General features: G+C 52.8%; 1 protein-coding gene across 17 annotated transcripts; it reads left to right on the top strand.

The window, feature by feature from the left end:
• Nucleotides 1-97: 97 nt before the first annotated feature.
• LOC122370147 (serine/threonine-protein kinase DCLK1-like) lies at nt 98-20147 on the top strand. Of its 17 annotated transcripts, none has more exons than XR_006254525.1 (12): nt 123-291; nt 13787-13971; nt 14236-14574; nt 14909-15142; nt 15432-15551; nt 15995-16332; nt 16657-16834; nt 17161-17454; nt 17600-17842; nt 18444-18554; nt 18845-19081; nt 19488-20099. XR_006254525.1 is itself a non-coding variant. In XM_043345504.1 (12 exons), exons 1-12 carry the CDS (start codon nt 252-254, stop codon nt 19551-19553), a joined length of 2175 nt encoding a protein of 724 aa, XP_043201439.1. In that variant the 5' UTR covers nt 123-251; the 3' UTR covers nt 19554-20099. The 17 variants fall into 17 exon arrangements, 11 of the variants coding, with proteins under 11 accessions (XP_043201443.1, XP_043201444.1, XP_043201439.1 ...); XR_006254524.1 differs by having other exon boundaries at nt 19485-20099; XM_043345504.1 differs by having other exon boundaries at nt 19055-19081.
• Nucleotides 20148-20265: the final 118 nt, after the last annotated feature.

Genomic DNA, 20265 nt, shown 5'->3' with positions numbered 1-20265 from the left:
GTTATACCAAAGGATGATGACATACCACACCCAAGTGTGGTATGTCACACCCAAGTCGTTTATAGGGAAGCACTTAGGAGGAATTTCAGCGCGCGCCGTCTACATTCGCACGAGAAAAACATCATGGATGCTTGATTAATTAGCTGACTTGAATTATTAGGTAGTCCATTATATTTAAGTTGGATTATTTAGGGGATAATTTCATATTTGTTGGAGGGGAGGGTGGTTTGCTATTATCGGTGCATTTGAAGATGATGAAATTCTTAGAAGACGTCGAAAGCAGCCCTGAAGGTACGTTTCATTATCCCTTCATAAGCTGTTTTGTTAACCAAGTTTCTACGCGTCGTTGGACAGCCCGTTTATTCCTACTCATTGATAATTATTGTTTAATTTGTATGTTATTTTCTAGGGTATTGTGTTTTTATACTAGTTATTAGTATTACTTTTACGCATAGGTATTGCATTAAATTAAATGAACGGGTATTTCCCCCTGATCTCTCCTTGTAGCTGGTAGTGAATGCCCATTGCCCAATGGGCAATGCCCATTTTTTATTTAGCATAAGAGACGACTGTACGTCCTAAATGCTTTACAATTACATCGTGCATCTGGTGGTCTACCAGAGCTTTCAGTTACGGTCTAACTAATACGACCACATGATCCAGTATGGAAGAAGCATCCCGTACGGATGGATATTAAAAGCTGGCGATCGCGTCGTGACGTTCAACCAGGGCCATAACAGTACATCTGCGGTCTGTTTGTTAGAATTATGCGGTTAGAAGGTATGTAGCGGCTGAATAATGCATGACCTGTTTACGTTTAGCCTGTCGTCCTGCGAGGGCTTCAATGAATAGGTATTGTGCATCCGCGTAGCAACATCTCTAACTTTGGCTATGACATTTTGCATGCTGGGATGGCTGCATTCGTTCTAATCCATGTACCTAAATCGCGTTGTATTTGCGAACATCCGAAATTCGTTTCTTGGGAGTTCTGTTTAGTATCGCAGATTTTTTTCTCAGTAAACGCAGAAACTATTTTGACGTTCAGCCTAAGAAGCTAGAGGTCAAAATGATGACCTCATGAAATCCCCGATGAGGCTAGGCAAGCACCTCTAAGGAAAAGAAACGATATAATAAAACAAAATCGATAACATCAAGTATTTAAAAGCCATGCGGTCATGTTTTCGTCCATGCTTCTCAAATATGTGTCAGAACTCCAGAGAATGGGACCTTTCGTGAACTCTGATGACCTCATTTTCGCTGCCTGATGCAGGCATTGGTAAAATCCTTTTTGAAAGGATTGCATTCCCAATCCACATTCCTAGTGCCGAAGTGGATTGCATTCCTACCCGCAATCCCCTTTTTCACTTGGATTGAGATCAAATCCGCAATCCTTTTTTGCAATCCTTTTGTATTATTATGTGCACTAGTGGGTCTGGGGGAGGGAGGGGGGCATAGGGCCGTGCCTCCATCCCCAAATCACCCATTTCTAGTACCTAGTCTTGCGAGTAATTCCTATCTAAGGCACAGGTATTTTATGGGAAATATTTTTTGCCTCAAACACCCCCACATTGAAACCTCTACCCAACCAGTGTTTTATGTTTTTGAAACTCGCCCTCAAATACGTAACTTTGCCCTTCCTATGTAGTTCATCAGCGTATATTATTTTGAGCGTTTAAATTAAAAGCGTTTAAATTATTTCAAGTTTAGATGTAAAGCCTCCTCTTTCAAGTTTAGATGTCCTCCCCGTGGCCTAGTGGATAAGGCGTCCGTCTCCTAACTCGGTGGCAGCGAGTTCGCGGCCGGGAAGCTCCACGTCGTTTGACCCGCGTTCCTATATTAAGCCAGCTGGCAACTGGCGAGAGAGGGCCACCCTAGACCCGGGAGGACCGTGCCGCCATCTACCTGCGGCACGTTAAACTTTCGATCCAAATTATCACCGGTGAACCGGGCGCGGGCAAGGTGGGGTGGTGGGTCCGTGGTGTCATTCGCAACCAGCTCTGCTTAGCGGGGCACCCGGGCCCATAGCCACCCATTCATCCATTCGGACAAAATTTCTGAAAAAAAAGCTCCTAATAGCAAAGTACATTAAGCCGATGAAGCCGATCTAATAATTTCCAATCGCAACAAACCATTTCAAAGCACTAATCAAACACAATCCGGATTGGATTGCAAAAAATGGAAGTATGATGCAATCCAATCCGCAATCAAATCCTGTTTTTTGGAATGGATTTCAAATCCAGGTGCAGTCCACCAAAAAGGAATGCAATCAGGATTTTGCAATCCTGCAATCACAATCCTACCGATGCCTGCTGATGACAACAATACGAGTACTTTCTTTCGTTGCGACTGTTAACCCGCGCCCTGCTGGGGGTCCTGGATTTCCACGCCCTGCTGGGGGGGGGGGGTGTTTGAACACCCCCCCTTGTAACTCGGCTCCTGGGCCACGTAGCGATACGCGGAAGGCGGCGTTCGAAAGAGCGTCAAAAATAATGACGAAATCACTTCGGTCAATTTTTTGGTCAGGTCAAAGGTCAGGTCACCAGAGGTCATTGAAGGCAAAATTTCGCCGATTCCCAGGTCGAATGTCGAAAATTTCCAAGAAGCCAACGCATAACTCGGGAACCAATAGAGCTACAGCGCCGCGGAAAAGCGCATTCGATAGCCCTATTAACACCCTTTCTGAGTAATTCTCTCAGATTTGACCTAACGTCAACGGTTTTGCCTGCAGGGGGCAAAAACTGCAAAAATAGCCGATTTTTTCGAAAACAGTTTTTCTGCAATAACTTTTGACCCAAGCCTTGTACGAGCTTACTTTTACCGGCATCGTGTTCCTCTCGTCAAGACGCATCGAATGAACTATGACTTGACCTTGAAAGGTCAACTTGAAAATTTGACCTCAGGTCAAGGTCATGACCTGACCGGAAAGGGTCATGTTGCATATCAGTCGATCCGTATCGTCGAGCTGAACACATCTAAGGCGTTTTCAGCGCTCTAGCATGCCTCTATCAAAAGTTATTTGCGAAAAACTGTTATATACCATTCGTGACCTAAGATGACCTCAGGGCATAAACAAGGGTCACGGACACCATTTTCAAGTTCAGTGTGTCTAAACCACTTGTAATTCGGTGTTTGGGAGTGTTTATAATGTCTTTCATCCAAAAGAGGCGCATTTCAATTTTCTCCCATTGACTTATAATGGGGAGGTCGCAAAATTGACCTGACCTTAGGTCATCGATATCAAAATTCTGAGATATACATTTTGTACATGCTATTGCTCTTAGCAATCGCTGAAAGTTTCAAAGCGATCGGTCGCTCGGTGTAGCTATGACAGACATTGAAAGTTTTTATGAGGTGAGGTCACTTCAAGTGACCTGGTGACCTGACCTTGAATGACCTTGGTCTGAAATTTTCACAACATGTGTAGAATTGATGGATGATAAGGTGTACCAAAAACGGCGGCGCTCCGCGCCGCCGTTTTTGAGATATTCGCGAAAAACCACAAGGGGGGTGTTCAAACACCCCCCCCCCCCAGCAGGGCGCGGGTTAACTAGCTTGAAAATATCGCCTTTTGACGCCGTCTTTGTGCCAGAGGAACGATGCTAAAGGGGGACTTTTAACTTCAAACGCTCCACGCGGATCCCTGCTCGGCACACTAGGAAAAAGACCCCCGGCCCGCTGCGTGGAGGAGCGTCAGTGGACAAACATTGGCGGACAGGCGATGAAACCGTCTCAAGACATCCACTCAAGTTCGATGTGTTGCCGCCACGATCTTGGTCGCCAACTACATGAAATGCCTAGACTTTTGTGGGGTTGGAAACGTTGCTAGTTGCTACGCAGCTCAGTCGCTTATTGGACGTCTGGCTGTCTCATTTCTATTCGTGTCATCCTACACCTGTATGATCCGATTAGCGGCCGCCCCGTACCGGGGCGCCGTCCATTTGAAGGTGCCATTTTTCTGCCTCTCCTGCAGTCGGCTTCCCGGCTGATATAATCGGCCGGCCGGCTCTGACGGCCGTGCCCGTATACGGCCGTATGTCGTATGTGGCCGGTGGCCGGTCGGCGGCTGCCGTGCGCGCAGACTGGGCACGTGCGCCGTATGTATGTATATCTCAGTCTGTCGGTGGCGGCCGCGCCGCTCCGAGACCCACCCCACGGCTCCAGCATGTCGGCTGGCCGAGACGGACGCCGTGTGAGCGACAGGACACCCGTGCTAACCCCGCGGAGGCCGGTGTCGGGGCCGGGGTGGCCAGGCTGCCGGCGGCCCGGGGCCGGCTCTGACACGGCAGCCGCCGGCCGCTGACGACCGGCCCGGCCGCCGAGTGAAGCGCCGGCGCCGGCGCCATGCCAGTGCTGTCTCTGAGGCGCAGTCCGTCCTCCGCCTCTGCGCTGGTGAAGTGTTTGCTGACGATGAGTGTGGCCCGTGTGAAGAGCCGTACTCTTTGCCTGGTTCGGCGGCCGGCCGGGCGCCGACGCTGCAGGGTTCGCTGGGCGCCTTCGTCGGATCGTCTGGTGCAAGGGCGGCCACTGAGGACCGACCAGCAAGCCGCAGGTAATGTCAGAACGGTGATTGGTGTACTATGTGCGCTTTTGAGCGCTGCCTTTGTAAAAGGCACATTACCTAAGCATTTTTTTTTTTTTTTTTTTGCTGGGAGTCGTCACTGTCTGATGCTATAACTACGATCCAACTTCGACGCATTATTTTCTCACTGGTAACAACTAGACATATTTTACCTTGTCCTTATTGACCAATTACTTATTACTCGGTGACCAGACCACCAAGATCATCAAAGGTCAAATGCCCTCGATTTTAACGTTTTTTTCACCTCATTCGAAATAAGATCAAAAGATAACGATTTCATCTGCGGAGGACAAAAACCGTCTATTGCTCAAATATTAGGAACGTAGCCTTGCTCGAACCGTCTATAGGGAAACTGGTAAGAAAGACACCTCAACCTCATGGATACTGAGCGCTTGTTGCGGGTCGCGGGAATAGGAAACGATGTTGTCGTTCGCTCATCATGAATAGGTTATCAAGTGTTTTTCTTTGGCACAAGCCTACTTTTGCGTTTTTATTCAAAACGAAACGATGTATAAGAGCTTTTTTGGGCTTTGTCGATGACAAAATCCAAAAACAAAGTCGACAAAGTCGACTGTATTTATCGCCTTGGTCGACGACGGACGACTTCGACGGGAGAAAAACGTAGAGTAAAAACTTCATGGTTTTTGGGGAATGCGCTGGCATATGAGGTCTTCACAGGGCTACCATATGCGGTGAGATGAAAGAGGTCGTCGACGGGGTGGGGGCTGCTGGGAGGGGTTGTGTTACCGGTGAGTTTTCAGTAGTTATTGGTACTCTTGGTCGCTTAGGTGGTGGATCGAGATAGTTGGGTAGTGTTCTTGCGGGTTGCATCGTATTTACCTTTTTGGAGTATGTGTGGGCATTATTTAATGGCAATCAAAGTGCGTCGCATTTGTACCGCTACAGGCTGGCGATTGTCTATATTTTTGTACATCCTTATTTGAGAAATGTAAGCATCAATGACTAGTTTTATACATTTTGAGGCTGCCTCAGACTCTTTTAGAATGCAGGAAATATAATGTGATATGGACCCAGGTTATTTAATTAAGCTCTTGTGATGAAGGCACGCTCGGAAGCGGAGTGAGGAATTTCAGTTTCGATTATTTTAAACACTGCATGGAGTTGGGTGAAATTGTTTTCAGCACTGTTTTATCTATTTGAATAGGCATGTGGCTTTAACTACAAAAAGAGTCTGCTACGTGCTTTAGATGACACTGATGGGTCCAGCATTTGAAGATAATAGATGAATTGGTGATTGGTTGGTGAATGAATTGGTGAATGGTCTGTTAAATGCCTGATTTCTTTGAAAGCATAGGCACATCAATAGCTTCTTCTATTCTTGTAATACCTTTATGAGTGGTTTGAAACTTCTTAAATAAAAGTTTTGGTGAAAAGGTAAAACTGAAGCTGGGTTACCTTACCTAATACCTAACCTCACCTAACCCTACACCCACCTAACACCTACCTCTGGCAGAAGGCCGGGCTGCGTGCTGGGTTAGATCAGATTGGATATGGAGACCTCCCCTCAATTAATTATGCTATTTGCTACACTAGTGAGAATCATTTTTAGATTCAGGACATTTAAAAAATGGAAAATGAACAAAATTTACTCTTCGAAAACTGTGTGGACCTCAGTTTCAGTAATACTTGTTGTATGGCACAAAGAAGAGGAAAGTCTTAATGTTTTGAATGGAGATAACTAAGCTGCTTTGCCCATAAGTTAAATAATAAAATTTCATTCTGCTTGTAAGAGCTCAACAAATAGTGGAAGGCTCAAGGCAAGGGAGAACTGAAAAGTTGATATAGAAGGGAATCAGTAATAAATGTTCATAGGTACCTTTTGATGACTTTTTACCTTGCATGGTTTCATACCAAGCAAGCTAAATTCTTACTTCATCACAGTCACCAATTTATATGTTTCTACATAGAGAGGCTATTTGTTCACTTATATGTAACAAAAAATAACATTGAGACAAGAAAACACTCCAAAGGCTTGAAAGATAAATTGAGCACCCCTTGCTCTCTGCACTAAAATACCAGTTTTTAAACCATAACATGTCTCAAACATTTCTGAAAAGTGGAACATAGGTAGAGATTTATAGGATTTTAGGGTGCATCAAGGAAGTGTGACAGAGAGGGATGTATGATGGGCAGCAGGACATCATCAGGATGTCAATTTTGATCAGGGATGCGGAGCCGTGGAAATTTCAGACGGCTCCGGCTCCGGCTCCGGCTCCGGAGAAAAAAATCGGCTCCGGCTCCGGCTCCGGCTCCGGGTGAAATGTTATGGCGGCTCCGGCTCCGGCTCCGGCTCCGAGTAAAATGGTCCGGCTCCGGCGGCTCCGGCTCCGGCGGCTCCGGCTCCGACTCAGTACATCCCCTACGCAATCAATTAAATACGGGTGGAAGAAAAATTGGATTGGTTATACGCGTTACTCTTTGCCATGACCGGCTCACCGCGTCCCCGCGCAAACGCACCTCGGAGAGAACTGGCAGAACAAAGGGCTAGGAAGCGATGGCATTGGAAACGCAGTCGCCGCGAATCGGAGTTCAGTGAACCATCGTAAGCTGACACCCGTCTCGGCTGCATTGGGGGTGAGGGGTGGGGGGTGTGTGGGATGAGACGGTGCTGGGAGTCGCAGTCCACTGCACTGGTTTGAAAACAATGGCCGTCACCTGATGACTGGTCCTCATGTTCAGGGGATGCAGTAGACGTGGGGGGGGGGGGGGAAGAGCAAACAGGAAGTTGTTTGCGTACTGTGGGATACTGGGGATATTCGGATTTTTTCATTCACTTGATGGCCCATGACGTAAGTACCATATGTTTTACTGCCTTGTACTGTCAAACCGAACTAGGTCAATTATTATTTTTTTCCTCTTCAAAAAATAAAAAGGAGCCGGAGTCGCCCCCTTTTTTGGCGGCTCCGGCTCCGGCTCCGGCTCCGGGCTATTTTGTTTCACGGCTCCGGCTCCGGCTCCGGCTCCGGGCAAAATATGCCGGCTCCGGCGGCTCCGGCTCCGACTCCGGCTCCGGCTCCGCATCCCTGATTTTGATGTCATATCTCATGACACCCCAGTTGTTTCCAGAAGGACTGGATGGGGAAAGCAGCAACTTAATCAACATTCAGAGAGATCCTGAGGCATCACACAGACAATGCAGCTGTCGGGATGCTATCCACGTGACAGCGAGACTCTATATCACATCGCCCTAACGCCACAGACCTGCCTGTCTGGTAGTGTTTCCAGGACGAAATAAAACGAACATCCGTCGTCCTAGCTCCCTTGATGACGATCCTTTTAGCTTCTACAGGGTGGGGCAGAAAGATTTACCTCTTGATTTTCTTAAATATTTCGGCCCCGAACAAAGATATGAAATTGATTTCTGGCACATATATGCAGTAACATGTACACATCTCAGCGACGGCATTATGACTCCATAGGGTCACCTTTGTCCTTCACCACTGCCTCGAAACGTTCCTCTGCGGAGGGGCACGAGCGCCGCACGGTGTCCCCGCCAAGATTCGACGGTGCCGTCTCGAGGGCCAGCTCCAGGGCGCGGCGATTCTGCTGTGTGCCGCTGCACACACCCTCCTCTCCAAGATGGTCCAGATTGCGAAGTCCATCGGGTTCAGGTCTGGACTTGATGATGGCCGAATGTCTTTGTCCCAGAACCCAGGCATGTGGGTCTCCCACCACGGTTGAGCGATGTTGGCCGTTTGCGGCGGCGCACCGTCCTGGACGAAGACGTATCCGTCTCGGAACGACTGAGTGACCCAAGGCAAAGCGTGTTTCTCCAGCAGATGGACTTAAACCTGTAAATTAGCTTTTACAGCCTCCTTGATGAAGACCAAGGTTCCTTTTGAGCCGTCGGATGCGACGGCAGCCCAACCCAAGACACCAGCAAGCTGCTGGCGACGAAAAATGGTGCGAATAGCAGGATCAATGCTGGATGGACCATCTGCCAAAAATCTGACGCTTTGGGAGTGTCTGGGGCTCAAGCATGAAAATGTTGTCATTGGACCAGAAGAATGCCTTGTTACCGGCGCTCCTCATCTCTTCCAATGTCTTTTGGGTCCTGTGTAGCCGCTTTTCCCTGGATCCCGCCGAAATTAGGTGCCGATGTTGCACACTGTATGACATGAAGCCCAAGCCGTCGTTTATGATTCTCCTGGCGGTTCTTGGCGAAACACCGAGTTCCCTTGGCAGTTTGCGCATGCTTCGCCTAGAACTTGAAACACCTTCTTGTGCACGATATTTACCAGCTTTTTGAAGCAGATATCCCTTGTTCTGCCTGGCATGGACTTAGTCGACACTAAGGCTGTCTTTTTAAGTCATTTAATTACATTGCAAACAGTTTTTACGGCAACACCGAGCTGTTTGGCAACGCTTCAGGAGCTATGGCCAACCTACTTCAGCGCCGCAATTTGGGCTCTCTTAGTCATCTTCGCTATAGCTTGCCAACAGATATTACAAAATGCAAAAAGGATCATAATGTTGATACATGAGTCAGTTAGGAAGCTGCATGCAAAATTTTATCAAAATCCGTTTATAAATTTTTGAGTTATTGACCGAAAACAAACAGGTAAATCTTTCTGCCCCACCCTGTACAGGGTGTCCGGAAATTGATTGCACACTGTCCATATGCCCGTATCTCGCACATGCTCCCGCCAAACCGGTTAGGGAGGGTCGCGACCCCGCCCCCGGGCACCCCAGAGTGTCAGTTGATCACGTGACCCAGCAGGTGACCTGACCCGAGCCGCAGTGAGCGGCCACAGGTCATTTTCCGAGAGGCAGTCTTCGCGCGCGGCCCGCGGGCCCCATATCGGGAATGGTGAGGGAGCACACTTTGACGACGCGCCACCGCGCGGTTGGGATGGTTCAAGCCGGGATGACGGTAGGCGATGTTGCCCGACAAGTGGGCGTATCTCGCCGGACCCTTCATTACTGGCTAGCTCTCGACCGCAGCGGTGCATCACTGGAGAATCGTAAAGGTCGTGGGAGAAAGACTGTGCTGAGCAGAGTGGCCAAAATCGTGCTCGCCAAGGCCGTGCTGAAACGACGCCAATCGACGCGGAAACTGGCCAAAAAGCTGACTGAGAAGGGTCACCCGGTGTCGAAGACCACTGTTCACCACTACATGACCAAGTGCTTGGGTCTCAAGCCGCTAAAACTGCGCCGCCAGCCAAAACTGACCGAAGCCCAGAAGCGGAAAAGGCTGGCATTTGCCCGGGAGCGGAAGAACTGGACCATCCAGGACTGGCGGCGCGTCTTGTTCAGCGATGAGTCGGTGTTCGAGCTCATGCACCCGCCGAATCGCCAGAACGAGCGCGTCTGGGCGCACAGCAGCGCTGAAGTGCCTGCCATCGACACGGTGAAGCAGCCGCTGAGAGTCATGGTCTGGGCCATGATGGGTCATCAGGGCCTGTCGGAGCTCCACTTCGTCCCCCGCGGCCAGACCGTGACGGCCCAGTACTACGTGGAGGAGGTCCTGAAGAAGTCGGCAGCGTCGGCGATGAAGCGGAAGAGGAAGACGGGGCCGCCAACACAGGTCGAGCTGCTCCCGAAGATGTCCGAGGCGATCTTCCAGCAAGACGGCGCTCCGGCTCATCACGCCACCAGCACTCAACAGTGGTGCCGGGACAACCTCCCAGGGTTTTGGGAGAAGGGTGTATGGCCGGGCAACAGCCCTGACCTGTCGCCCATCGAGAACGTGTGGGCTATCGTGCAGAGCGAGCTCGATATGATGGAGCCGGCTACCACCGAGAAGGCGCTAATCAGGAACCTCCAGCGAGCGTGGCTCAGCATCAGTGCGGAGACACTGGATAACCTCATGTGCGGCATGCCAGACCGCATGAGGGAGTGTGTGCGACTGGGTGGAGGGTATATCGGCAAATAAACCATAAAACATGCTCGTTTTGTTTCCTTGTCAAATGTACTAAAAGCACGGAATATATAGTCTACGACATGGAATGGACAAGATCGAGATTTCCTGTAACTGCCGAGTTTTTGGCGACCTGATGATTTAGTCGTGCGGATTCGCTGTGGTTACTTCCTTTACGAGGATGAAAGTATAGTTGCCAGACCTATAACTAATAGAAGGTGGGGCATAACGGGGTACCGGGGCAATATGAGAAGGTGTATTTTATTCTAATCAGGTGCCGCTGTCTGGAATCACTTCTGACAATTTAAACTTCGCTCGTTTGCCGCCCTTTTCCGGTGGACGCCGGCAGGAGGCGGCGTTGCTGAGGATGGTGGGTAAGGTTTTTTCATGGTGCTGATGTATTTTCCAACATTCGTTTGGTAACTTCCTAGGTGAAATCCGTTCGAGTAGGTTTGTCATAGTCAGTGAAAGCAATGACTCTCGTCCTAGCCAACCTTTCGCTGCGATAGAAAGTTGCCGGCTGTTTTGATAAACATGAACGATCCTGCTCTATTGCCAATGTCCTTCGGGGGTTAAAACGGGTTTCCGGTAGAGGCGATATGGGGTGGTGAATTTTACCACATTTACGTGCCCAGAAGTGCTTTTTTGTTACAATTAAAACTAGTTGCCTTTATTGGCCCACTCACGTTTCATAAATGCATTTAGAGGAGGGGTTGTGTTAAACAGGGATGCGGAGCCGTGGAAATTTCAGACGGCTCCGGCTCCGGCTCCGGCTCCGGAGAAAAAAATCGGCTCCGGCTCCGGCTCCGGCTCCGGGTGAAATGTTATGGCGGCTCCGGCTCCGGCTCCGGCTCCGAGTAAAATGGTCCGGCTCCGGCGGCTCCGGCTCCGGCGGCTCCGGCTCCGACTCAGTACATCCCCTACGCAATCAATTAAATACGGGTGGAAGAAAAATTGGATTGGTTATACGCGTTACTCTTTGCCATGACCGGCTCACCGCGTCCCCGCGCAAACGCACCTCGGAGAGAACTGGCAGAACAAAGGGCTAGGAAGCGATGGCATTGGAAACGCAGTCGCCGCGAATCGGAGTTCAGTGAACCATCGTAAGCTGACACCCGTCTCGGCTGCATTGGGGGTGAGGGGTGGGGGGTGTGTGGGATGAGACGGTGCTGGGAGTCGCAGTCCACTGCACTGGTTTGAAAACAATGGCCGTCACCTGATGACTGGTCCTCATGTTCAGGGGATGCAGTAGACGTGGGGGGGGGGGGAAGAGCAAACAGGAAGTTGTTTGCGTACTGTGGGATACTGGGGATATTCGGATTTTTTCATTCACTTGATGGCCCATGACGTAAGTACCATATGTTTTACTGCCTTGTACTGTCAAACCGAACTAGGTCAATTATTATTTTTTTCCTCTTCAAAAAATAAAAAGGAGCCGGAGTCGCCCCCTTTTTTGGCGGCTCCGGCTCCGGCTCCGGCTCCGGGCTATTTTGTTTCACGGCTCCGGCTCCGGCTCCGGGCAAAATATGCCGGCTCCGGCGGCTCCGGCTCCGACTCCGGCTCCGGCTCCGCATCCCTGGTGTTAAACGTTTCAAACGTTGTCATAATGTTTCTTCATTATAAGTACATAGGTACACAGGCACCGTGTATGTGCCTAATACATATTTTTGCCGAGATAAACTCTTTCATTTTCAGTAGCTTGGATCTTGGTTTAAGCGGCGAGTGCACAGGAACGTGCACCCAGCAGCCTGACACAAGTCCCAGATTTTCACCACGCCTTTTATCGTTTAAGTCGCAGTCCTCGAATGGAGTCGATGCTGGCGCCGCCACCGACCGTCCACCGCTGCAGCCAGGCGTCGCTCTACTGAAGAAACTGCATGTGTTCTCCCGCCGTTGCTGGATGGAGGCTGGATATCGCGCGTCGCTTTGAGCAGGGGTCGAACCGGGCGGAAGAGTTTAGCACATCGGGCAGGTCGTTGAGGCGCAGCAGGAGAGTAGCAGTCGGGAGTGCAGTGCGCGGGAGCTTGCCGTGGGTCGCATGCAATGTGATTGCTGCTGCTACTGTCCGGCTCATCACCTGTAGGGCATAGCTGACTTTCATTTTTCAAAGCTGTTTGGCCTGATGTGTTTCTGGCTTAGTTTTGGAGCAGCCCGTGGGGAAGAAGCGCATTCCAGTGCATAGAGTGTTTCTAAATGACTCCAAGAGGCTACTTCACCGTCTACTTCAATATCGTATTTCATTAATGCATTTCGTATGCATTTGAAGATGTGAGGCACGTCATACAGAGCAGCAACCTCGTGCCCGTCCACGGTGAACAAGCCGGTTTCCGCAGCTCCGAGCAGTATGTAGGTCGCCTGGTTGTTCTTTGGCATGTCACAAGTTGTAGCTAGCACAGTGAATCCCGCTGTTGTTACACGTTGGACACACTGTGTTAACAGCTGCTGCTGCACAACGGCCTTGGTCGTTCCGGAAGTCAGAAAGAAACCGATGGGCTGTTTCCAGCGTTTGGTGACACTGACGCCCCGCACCATCATGACCAAGGCGTGGTCGGCGCAGGCATTGGCGCGGCAGAGAGAGCCATGATCAGTGAAGCCCTCGATGACGTCATCACCCCGCTGGTAGGCCAACCTTGGTTTCAGCTGCATTTCGTCGAACGAAATGATGCACAGCTTGTCCTTGGCACTTGCTCCGGCGAACTTCTCTTTTATGAGAGCCAAGATAGCGTCATGAAAGCCAGGTCGCATCTGTATTTTTTCCATCTTCCGCAGAGTTCGAGGATGGGGAAGGACGTACTGTTTTTGTAGGAACCGATACGCCCTGGGACCAAGGCCATATATAGCCCTGGGACCCTGAAAGTAGAGCGCGAGTGCTCGCACTTCCTCATCTTCAAGTTTTAGACGAATTTCATCGAATTTCATTTAATTTTAGACTAATGTTAAAACTGTAATGCAATGAATATGTATAAATGCTCCTGTAACAATGTGTGCCAAAAGTTTCCAATAAAATATACGGTCACCATTTCAAAGTCACAGTTACGACTTGGCCCTTGAAGACGAATCATTCGACGATTGTTAAGAAAAAATGTATGAAATGTTAAGAAAATATATGAAAATGTAAACCCACGTGGAAAGAAATTCATCCGCATCCTCCGGATCTCCGGATATTCATCCGGCAAAATCCTTGATTTTTGGTTACACACGTGGCCATGCTAATCGAAGCTCCTGTCCATTCCATGTCGTAGACTATATATTCCGTGCTAAAAGAGTGTGCAATCAATTTCCGGACACCCTGTAATGAGCGGAGATTGACGGCTGTGTGTCTGCAGGTAAATTATCGTGGAGAGGCGCCGAGATGGTGGCCGGCGACACTAACGGTTACGGCTCGGAGGAGCACGGCGACACGGGCGGCGACTCGACGCCACGCCTCAGTCCGGCCGGCCAGCAGACGCCCACGGGCGCCAGCACGCGCACATCGCTCGTCAAAATGTCCGCCGACAAACGGGCCAAAAAGGTAACCCCGTGCAGCCCGGCCTGCTGGGAGGACGAGGGCTGCTACTTTTGAAGCCTGCCTATAGTTGAGACATTGGCTGATGCTACTGGGCTTTATTAACTTTCAATTATAAATAAGTTGAGATGGCTTTCGCCTGAAGCATCATGTCTGGTTATATCTTGCATTGAGAAAGTGGATATCTTTTCTTGATAATGTAACAGTTCTCCATTGTGCTCCGTGTACTTTCGCTCACCATTCGCTGATCTCACGCGTCCGCTGTTTCAGGTGCGCTTCTACCGGAACGGCGACCGTTTCTTCAAGGGTCTGGCGTTCGCGGTGCCGCCGGACCGTTACCGCACGTTCGACAGCCTGCTGGCCGACCTGACTCGCTCCTCGGTGGTGAGCCGCGCCGCGCTGCCGATGGGCGTGCGCGTCATCTTCACACTGGACGGCATGAAGGTCAACAGCCTGGACGACATCCTCGAGGGACAGAACTACGTCTGCTCCAGCACGGACACCTTCAAGAAGCTCGACTACCTGGGCAGCCAGGACCCGACGTGGAACACGCGGCGCGGCCAGCCCTCGCCGGCGCACACGCCGCCGCAGCACTCTGGCAGCGCGCAGGTGGGTCCCCGTGTGTGTTGGGTGGTGGTGGGGGTGGGGGGGGGGGGGGGTGAAGCCAGGTGAGGGGCGGTCCGTGACTCGTGAGGTATCGACCCGTGAGTCAGCGTACCGTCGGGGAGGGTTTCCTGCAGGGCAGCGGGACAACTGCCTGTCGCCGGGCCAGTATTGAGCGGCCCGTGGAGCGGCGGTGTCGGTAGAGTGGACCTCTCGCCGCCGGCGGCTCTCTGCCGTCTCTGTCCCGGCTCTGGGTGCGGTCTGCGGAGCTGACGGTGCCGTGCGCGGCTCTGGCGCGATGCCGGCGCTGACCCGACCCGGCTCCCGGCCGCCCCGGCAGGACATGCAGACCGAGTCGAGCGAGCGGATGACGGCCGGCGGCGGCTCGCGGGACTTCATCCACCCCAAGCTGATCACCGTGATACGCAGCGGCACCCGGCCGCGCCGGCTCGTGCGCATGCTGCTCAACAAGAAGACGGCGCACTCGTTCGAGCAGGTGCTGCAGGAGCTGTCGCGCGCCGTCAAACTCGACTCGGGTGTCGTGAGGAAAATCTTCACCGTCGAAGGCCGACAGGTAGGACTGCCAAGGGATAGAATACGCTTACGGTTATCTCGAGGTAGATGGTCAGAATGTGCTGATTCAATTGTTTCTATGTTCTGTGTATTCATTTTGAGTTACTGATGTAATGTTGTGCTCAACGAAGCACTCGGCTTTGCTATTGTCATCCTCATCGCTGAACGTGAACTCGTCATTCATTAAGCCGTTTTGGATGAAACTTATCATCCGAGGGCAGCTAGTGTTCTGGGATCAGTATTATTGTGCTTAGTTTTTTTGTTCGACCTCATTTCACTATCCATTGCAGATTCGGGAACTAGAAGATTTCTTTGACAACGATTCTCTGTTCATCGCGTACGGCCACGAGAAGCATCGTCCGGACGACTTTGACCTGCACCCGGACGAAATGAAGTGGCTGATAGGCCAGGTCAGTGGAAATCGGCCGAGCTCACGCAGGTGGGCCGTGAGTCATGGTGGTCATGTGCCACATCAGGCTAGTGGTACTTGAATATACGCTATCTGCTTAATATCAGTTGACCGTGAGGGACGTGGTAAGCATAATTGACATGGCCGCTGATTGTTGCTGTCATTTAATGAACCGAGGTTGATATGACACCGAGCTGCGTGCAGCTAGATGGTTAACTAACTGTCGGAACACTGAGGCTGATTATTATTGTTCGATCGATTATGTTCATAGTCGCAGTTTCTAAGGCTGATTATTCCCCGTGGCCTCGCGCTGTAATGTGGATCTGTGGCGGAGAAAGACTGGGAGAGTGGGAGGGGACTTTGAGCGTAGTTTGCAGTGTGCGTTTCGGCACGGCCTCGGTTGGCCCGTGCTCCCGCTGACTCCTCTGACCGGTCTGCCGGCAGGCGGGCAGTAAGCACGTGCTCGAGCCGGGCACCGAGCATCCCTCGGCCTTCCGCTCGTCCAGCGGCCGGCGCGCGGTGTCTGCGCGCGCGCCGGGCGGCCGCGCCTCGATGGCCGGACCGGCCGGCGCACCCGACGGCTACAGCACGCTGGCCACGCCGCGCGCGCGCCGCCGGCTGCGCGCCAAGTCGCCGTTCCTCGCCTCTGGCCAGACGAACGGAGCGGCGCCGCCCCCCAGTGAGAGCGGCGTCGACTGCCCGGCCCGCGTGCGGGAAAAGTACTGGGTCGGCCGCAAGATCGGCGACGGCAACTTCGCCGTGGTGTGCGAGTGTGTGCACAGGTGCGTATGGGCCGGCCGACGGGTGCCGGGGAGCTGGGCTGACGTACGATGGATGAGTGAGCTGAGTGGAGAGAACTACAATCGGGAAACTGTATAGACTGTGGGTGGGCTGAGTGGAGAGGAGGCCGGATTGTTTGCTGATCGTTACGATACATTAGCGCTGTGAGTGTTGTAGTTCCGAGTCGCGTCGGTGTTTTCTTTGGATAGCCGACTGTTATGGGGCTCTTTCGGGTCGAAGGCTGCTGGTGCTGTCTGTTTTTACCGTTGGTTGTGTGGGTGACACGTTTGGCGCGACTCCTAACGCCCGCTGCTGTCCGTACACAGGTCCTCTGGTGCTGAGCACGCGCTCAAGGCCATCGACAAGTCCAAGTGCCGGGGGAAGGAGCAGATGATCGAGAACGAGGTGTCGATCCTGCGGCGGGTGCACCACCCCAACATCATCCAGCTGGTGGAGGAGTTCGACTTTCCCGCGGAGCTCTACCTCGTCATGGAGCTGGTCAAGGTAACCGCCCGCGCGCTGCAGACTGACGCACAGCATTGGCCCTGTGGGGTAGAGTGGTGAGCCGTTCGGCGAGCTGGGATCCAGCTAAATACTGGCACGGACTAAGGCCGGCGACAGCTCATGAATTATCAACTCCAATGCTAGGATAAATTATTTCATGTTTTATGGTGATATTGATAAATGACATTCGTGATTGTTTCGTCACATGCTGTCGACACATTATTGATTTAATGACTGGGTGATGTTAGCTCATCAATCATGGTATGAGCCCGAAATAGGCGCCCTGCCCGTCCTGCTTATCTGACATTCCGTTCCCCGGTCGGCAGGGCGGCGATCTGTTCGACGCCATCTCGACCACGACCAAGTACACGGAGAAGGACGCCAGTAACATGGTGCGCGACCTGGCCTCGGCACTCTCCTACCTGCACCACCTGGACATCGTGCACCGCGACATCAAGCCGGAGAACCTGCTGCTGGTCGAGCGGCCCGGCGGCGTCAAGAGCCTGAAGCTGGGCGACTTCGGTCTGGCCCAGGAGGTGACGGGCCCCTTGTACGCCGTCTGCGGCACGCCCACCTACGTGGCGCCCGAGATCCTCAGCGGAGTCGGCTACGGCGTCAAGGTGGGACGGGGGGACGAGGGGGTGGCCGGGAAACTGGCCTGTGATCAGAATGTGGGTGGTGTGTTCTGTTCGTTAATCGCTGTCCCGCCCTGTAGCCCAGCGTCTCCCTGACCCCGCCGGCCGGCCGCTCTCCGACTTCCTCCAGGTGGACATCTGGGCGGCGGGCGTCATCACCTACATCCTGCTGTGCGGCTTCCCGCCGTTCGCGTCGGCCGACAACAACCAGGAGGAGCTGTTCGACCGCATCCTCTCTGGCGAGTTTGAGTTCACGCCGCCGTTCTGGGACGATGTGTCGGACGCGGCGCGCGAGCTCATCACGGCCATGCTGCAGGTGGAGCCGGACGCCCGGTTCTCGGCCGAGGAGGTGCTCATCCACCCGTGGATCGCGGTGAGTGGAGCTCCGAGCCGGACTGCGCGGCGCTCCGGCTGAGGGAGGGACGGTGGCGGCGGGGGACCGGGAACTGCGAGAGCGCCGAGCCCGGCACACTGTGTGACTAATGGTGGTTTGGTGGCAGTAGTGTGGCTCTCGTAACGGGCGTTTTTATCGTGAGTGGGCTCACTAAAATATCCCGGTCTAACGGTCAGTGGTGTGGGGTTAGAGCGTGATGGTCAGTGTAGCGTCGCGTATCAACAAACACGGCGTAACAACGGGTCGGAGCCGACCTGCCGGGGAACCGAGCCTCGGTGCGGTGGGGCTGGGCTAGCTTTGTTATAGGCGGTTCCCAGCAGTGCGGTCGCTCCGCCATCGCCGCCGCTGGTGCGTGACGCGCTGGCCTTGTCCGTGACGGCTGCTGAACCGTCACGACCGTCACGGACCGGTGCAGCTGGGGTCCGTGTGACGCATACAAACATATCCGTGACGCTCGGCGGCCGACTGACCGGCTCCCTCTGCCCGTCACTCTGTCTGCCTCCTACCGCCGCCGCTTGCTCTAACCGCTGCGAGCGACTGGCCGGCGCACGTCCACACTAACCCACTATGCCCTGCGCAGGAAGACGAGGCTTTAGAGAATGACATGCACTTGACGGTCGCTCACAAGCTGGGCATCCATTTCGACACGGAGTCGAGCCGACATAAGAACGCCGGCGTCAACCTGCTCACGGTGAGTGTTCTTACGGCGAGGCCTGCCGCTCTGAGCCGCTGCTCTCCCGGCCTATCGTCGTGCAGCGCGCCGTCTATCTGCCACGCGCTCGTGCCGCCGAGTTCCCGCGCTCTGTGCTCGCTGTATGCTCGACTATGCTGCGCCTCCCCTCTTGGCCCCCGCTCCCTCGTGTCGCCTGGTCAGTGAAGAGAACAGTAAGCGTGACCAGCTGGTGTGGCCAGCGAGTGGCGCGGCCAGCGGTGCCGGTGTGGCCGCGGCCCACAGACTGTGACCGCCGTCTGTTTCCACAGGCCAAGTCGTTACCCGTTATCACGTGGGCCACCGACGTGGAAGCTGCTCAATAGCTAGTGTTGCGCCGATATGCTCCCAGCCCTGCCCTATAGCCGCACCTCTATCTATCTATCTATCTTATCTATATCTCCTCCGCTGTCTGTCAAACGTTACTCCCCGGATGTGATACTTATTCCTTCTGTTCCTTTTAATGCATACGGTGCCGCTAGCCAGCGGCCATGGAGTATGAAGCTGTGGTAAGTGCTGGCACTATGAGCTGCCGATTGGCCCTTTTTGGGCGTTCTGTGTTTATTGTTTTGTTTGGACTTCGCCAGTGTTTTGATGGTAGGCTTTGCTACCAACGGATCCATAGTGAAAATTTGCGCTGTTCTTTCATTCAGTTGCAATAAGATGTGTATATTATTAGTTTGCCTGAATATCGGCTCATTTTCAGATGCTATTGTTGTGTTTTCTTGTTTGATTTGGCTTGATCGACGTCGTCTTGTTTTGTGTTGTCATGTTTTGCGTTTTGTGTTGCCCGAACCTGAATGGTGTCCATATCGTGTGCCTTTGTTGTGTGTACATAGTTCGTGGAGACTTCCTAGGCTCTCCTGGGCGTCCCCAGCTGCGCCGGCCGTCAGTGTGTACGCTCCGTTACAGAAGACGGCGCTGGACAAGGAGGACGAGCTGTTCCTGGGCTCGTGTCTGCTGGACGGCGCGCTCGGCTAGGGAGCACAGCTGGCAGCGGCCGGCAGCGATACCGAATCTCAACACATCGACACGGTGCGGCGCGCACCTCTCGGGAGCGAGGAGCGCGCGCGCGTGAGGCTTTAGTTTTGTACCGCCGACCCGCGAGATTGGCTCCAAATCGGGTGTGAGCGCGTTGTGAGCTGATACCATTTGATCTGGTGTGCGTGTGCCAGTTGTTGCCTTGGTTCTAACGGCGCGCCGGCCGGCGGCAGCGGACCCTAATACCTGCTGCCGCCGCCGGCGCGCAGAGTATTTAATGCAAATCTAGCGCTTTACCGGCTGCGCGCGCGCGAGCGGCGGCCGAGACGGCGCGGACGGCGCTGTCCCCTGTTTTTTTCTAGTCTGTACGCCGGGCGCGCGGCCGACGACGGCCGACGGCGGCCACCTCAGGGCCGGCGGACGCCGGGCGCGCCGCGCTGCCACGTTTGTCCTACGTGCACAAAGATACCGCTGGGCTAATACCGCGCTGTGTAATGTATTTTTCGTAGTAATTATTTTGTCAAATAAATAGTCGCACTCAGTCGACGATGCTTTTATAATGTGACTACGAAATACAGATTTAATTGGGTCCTAGGTCATGTTTGCTGCGTAGGATGACGTAGTTATTGCGACGGTGTTTCGTGAGCCGGATTTTGCTGCATTCTGCGACTCTGCTGCCCAGCTGTTGTTTGTTCGCCGACTGGCTCGTGAC

This window comes from Amphibalanus amphitrite, unplaced genomic scaffold, assembly GCF_019059575.1.
Source record: "Amphibalanus amphitrite isolate SeventyFive unplaced genomic scaffold, NRLGWU_Aamphi_draft 001102F_arrow, whole genome shotgun sequence".
Lineage (NCBI taxonomy): Eukaryota > Metazoa > Arthropoda > Thecostraca > Balanomorpha > Balanidae > Amphibalanus > Amphibalanus amphitrite.
Note: the sequence above shows the minus strand (reverse complement) of the source record. Positions and strands in the feature narration are given on the sequence as shown.

Coding starts and splice junctions, on each gene's coding strand:
- LOC122370147 (XM_043345498.1), top strand. CDS start 4,342: ATGCCAGTGCTGTCTCTGAGGCGCAGTCCGTCCTCCGCCTCTGCGCTG. Junction 18,555..19,054: donor CCGGCGTCAACCTGCTCACG/GTGAGTGTTCTT, acceptor CGGTGCCGCTAG/CCAGCGGCCATGGAGTATGA. Junction 19,082..19,484: donor CCATGGAGTATGAAGCTGTG/GTAAGTGCTGGC, acceptor GCTCCGTTACAG/AAGACGGCGCTGGACAAGGA.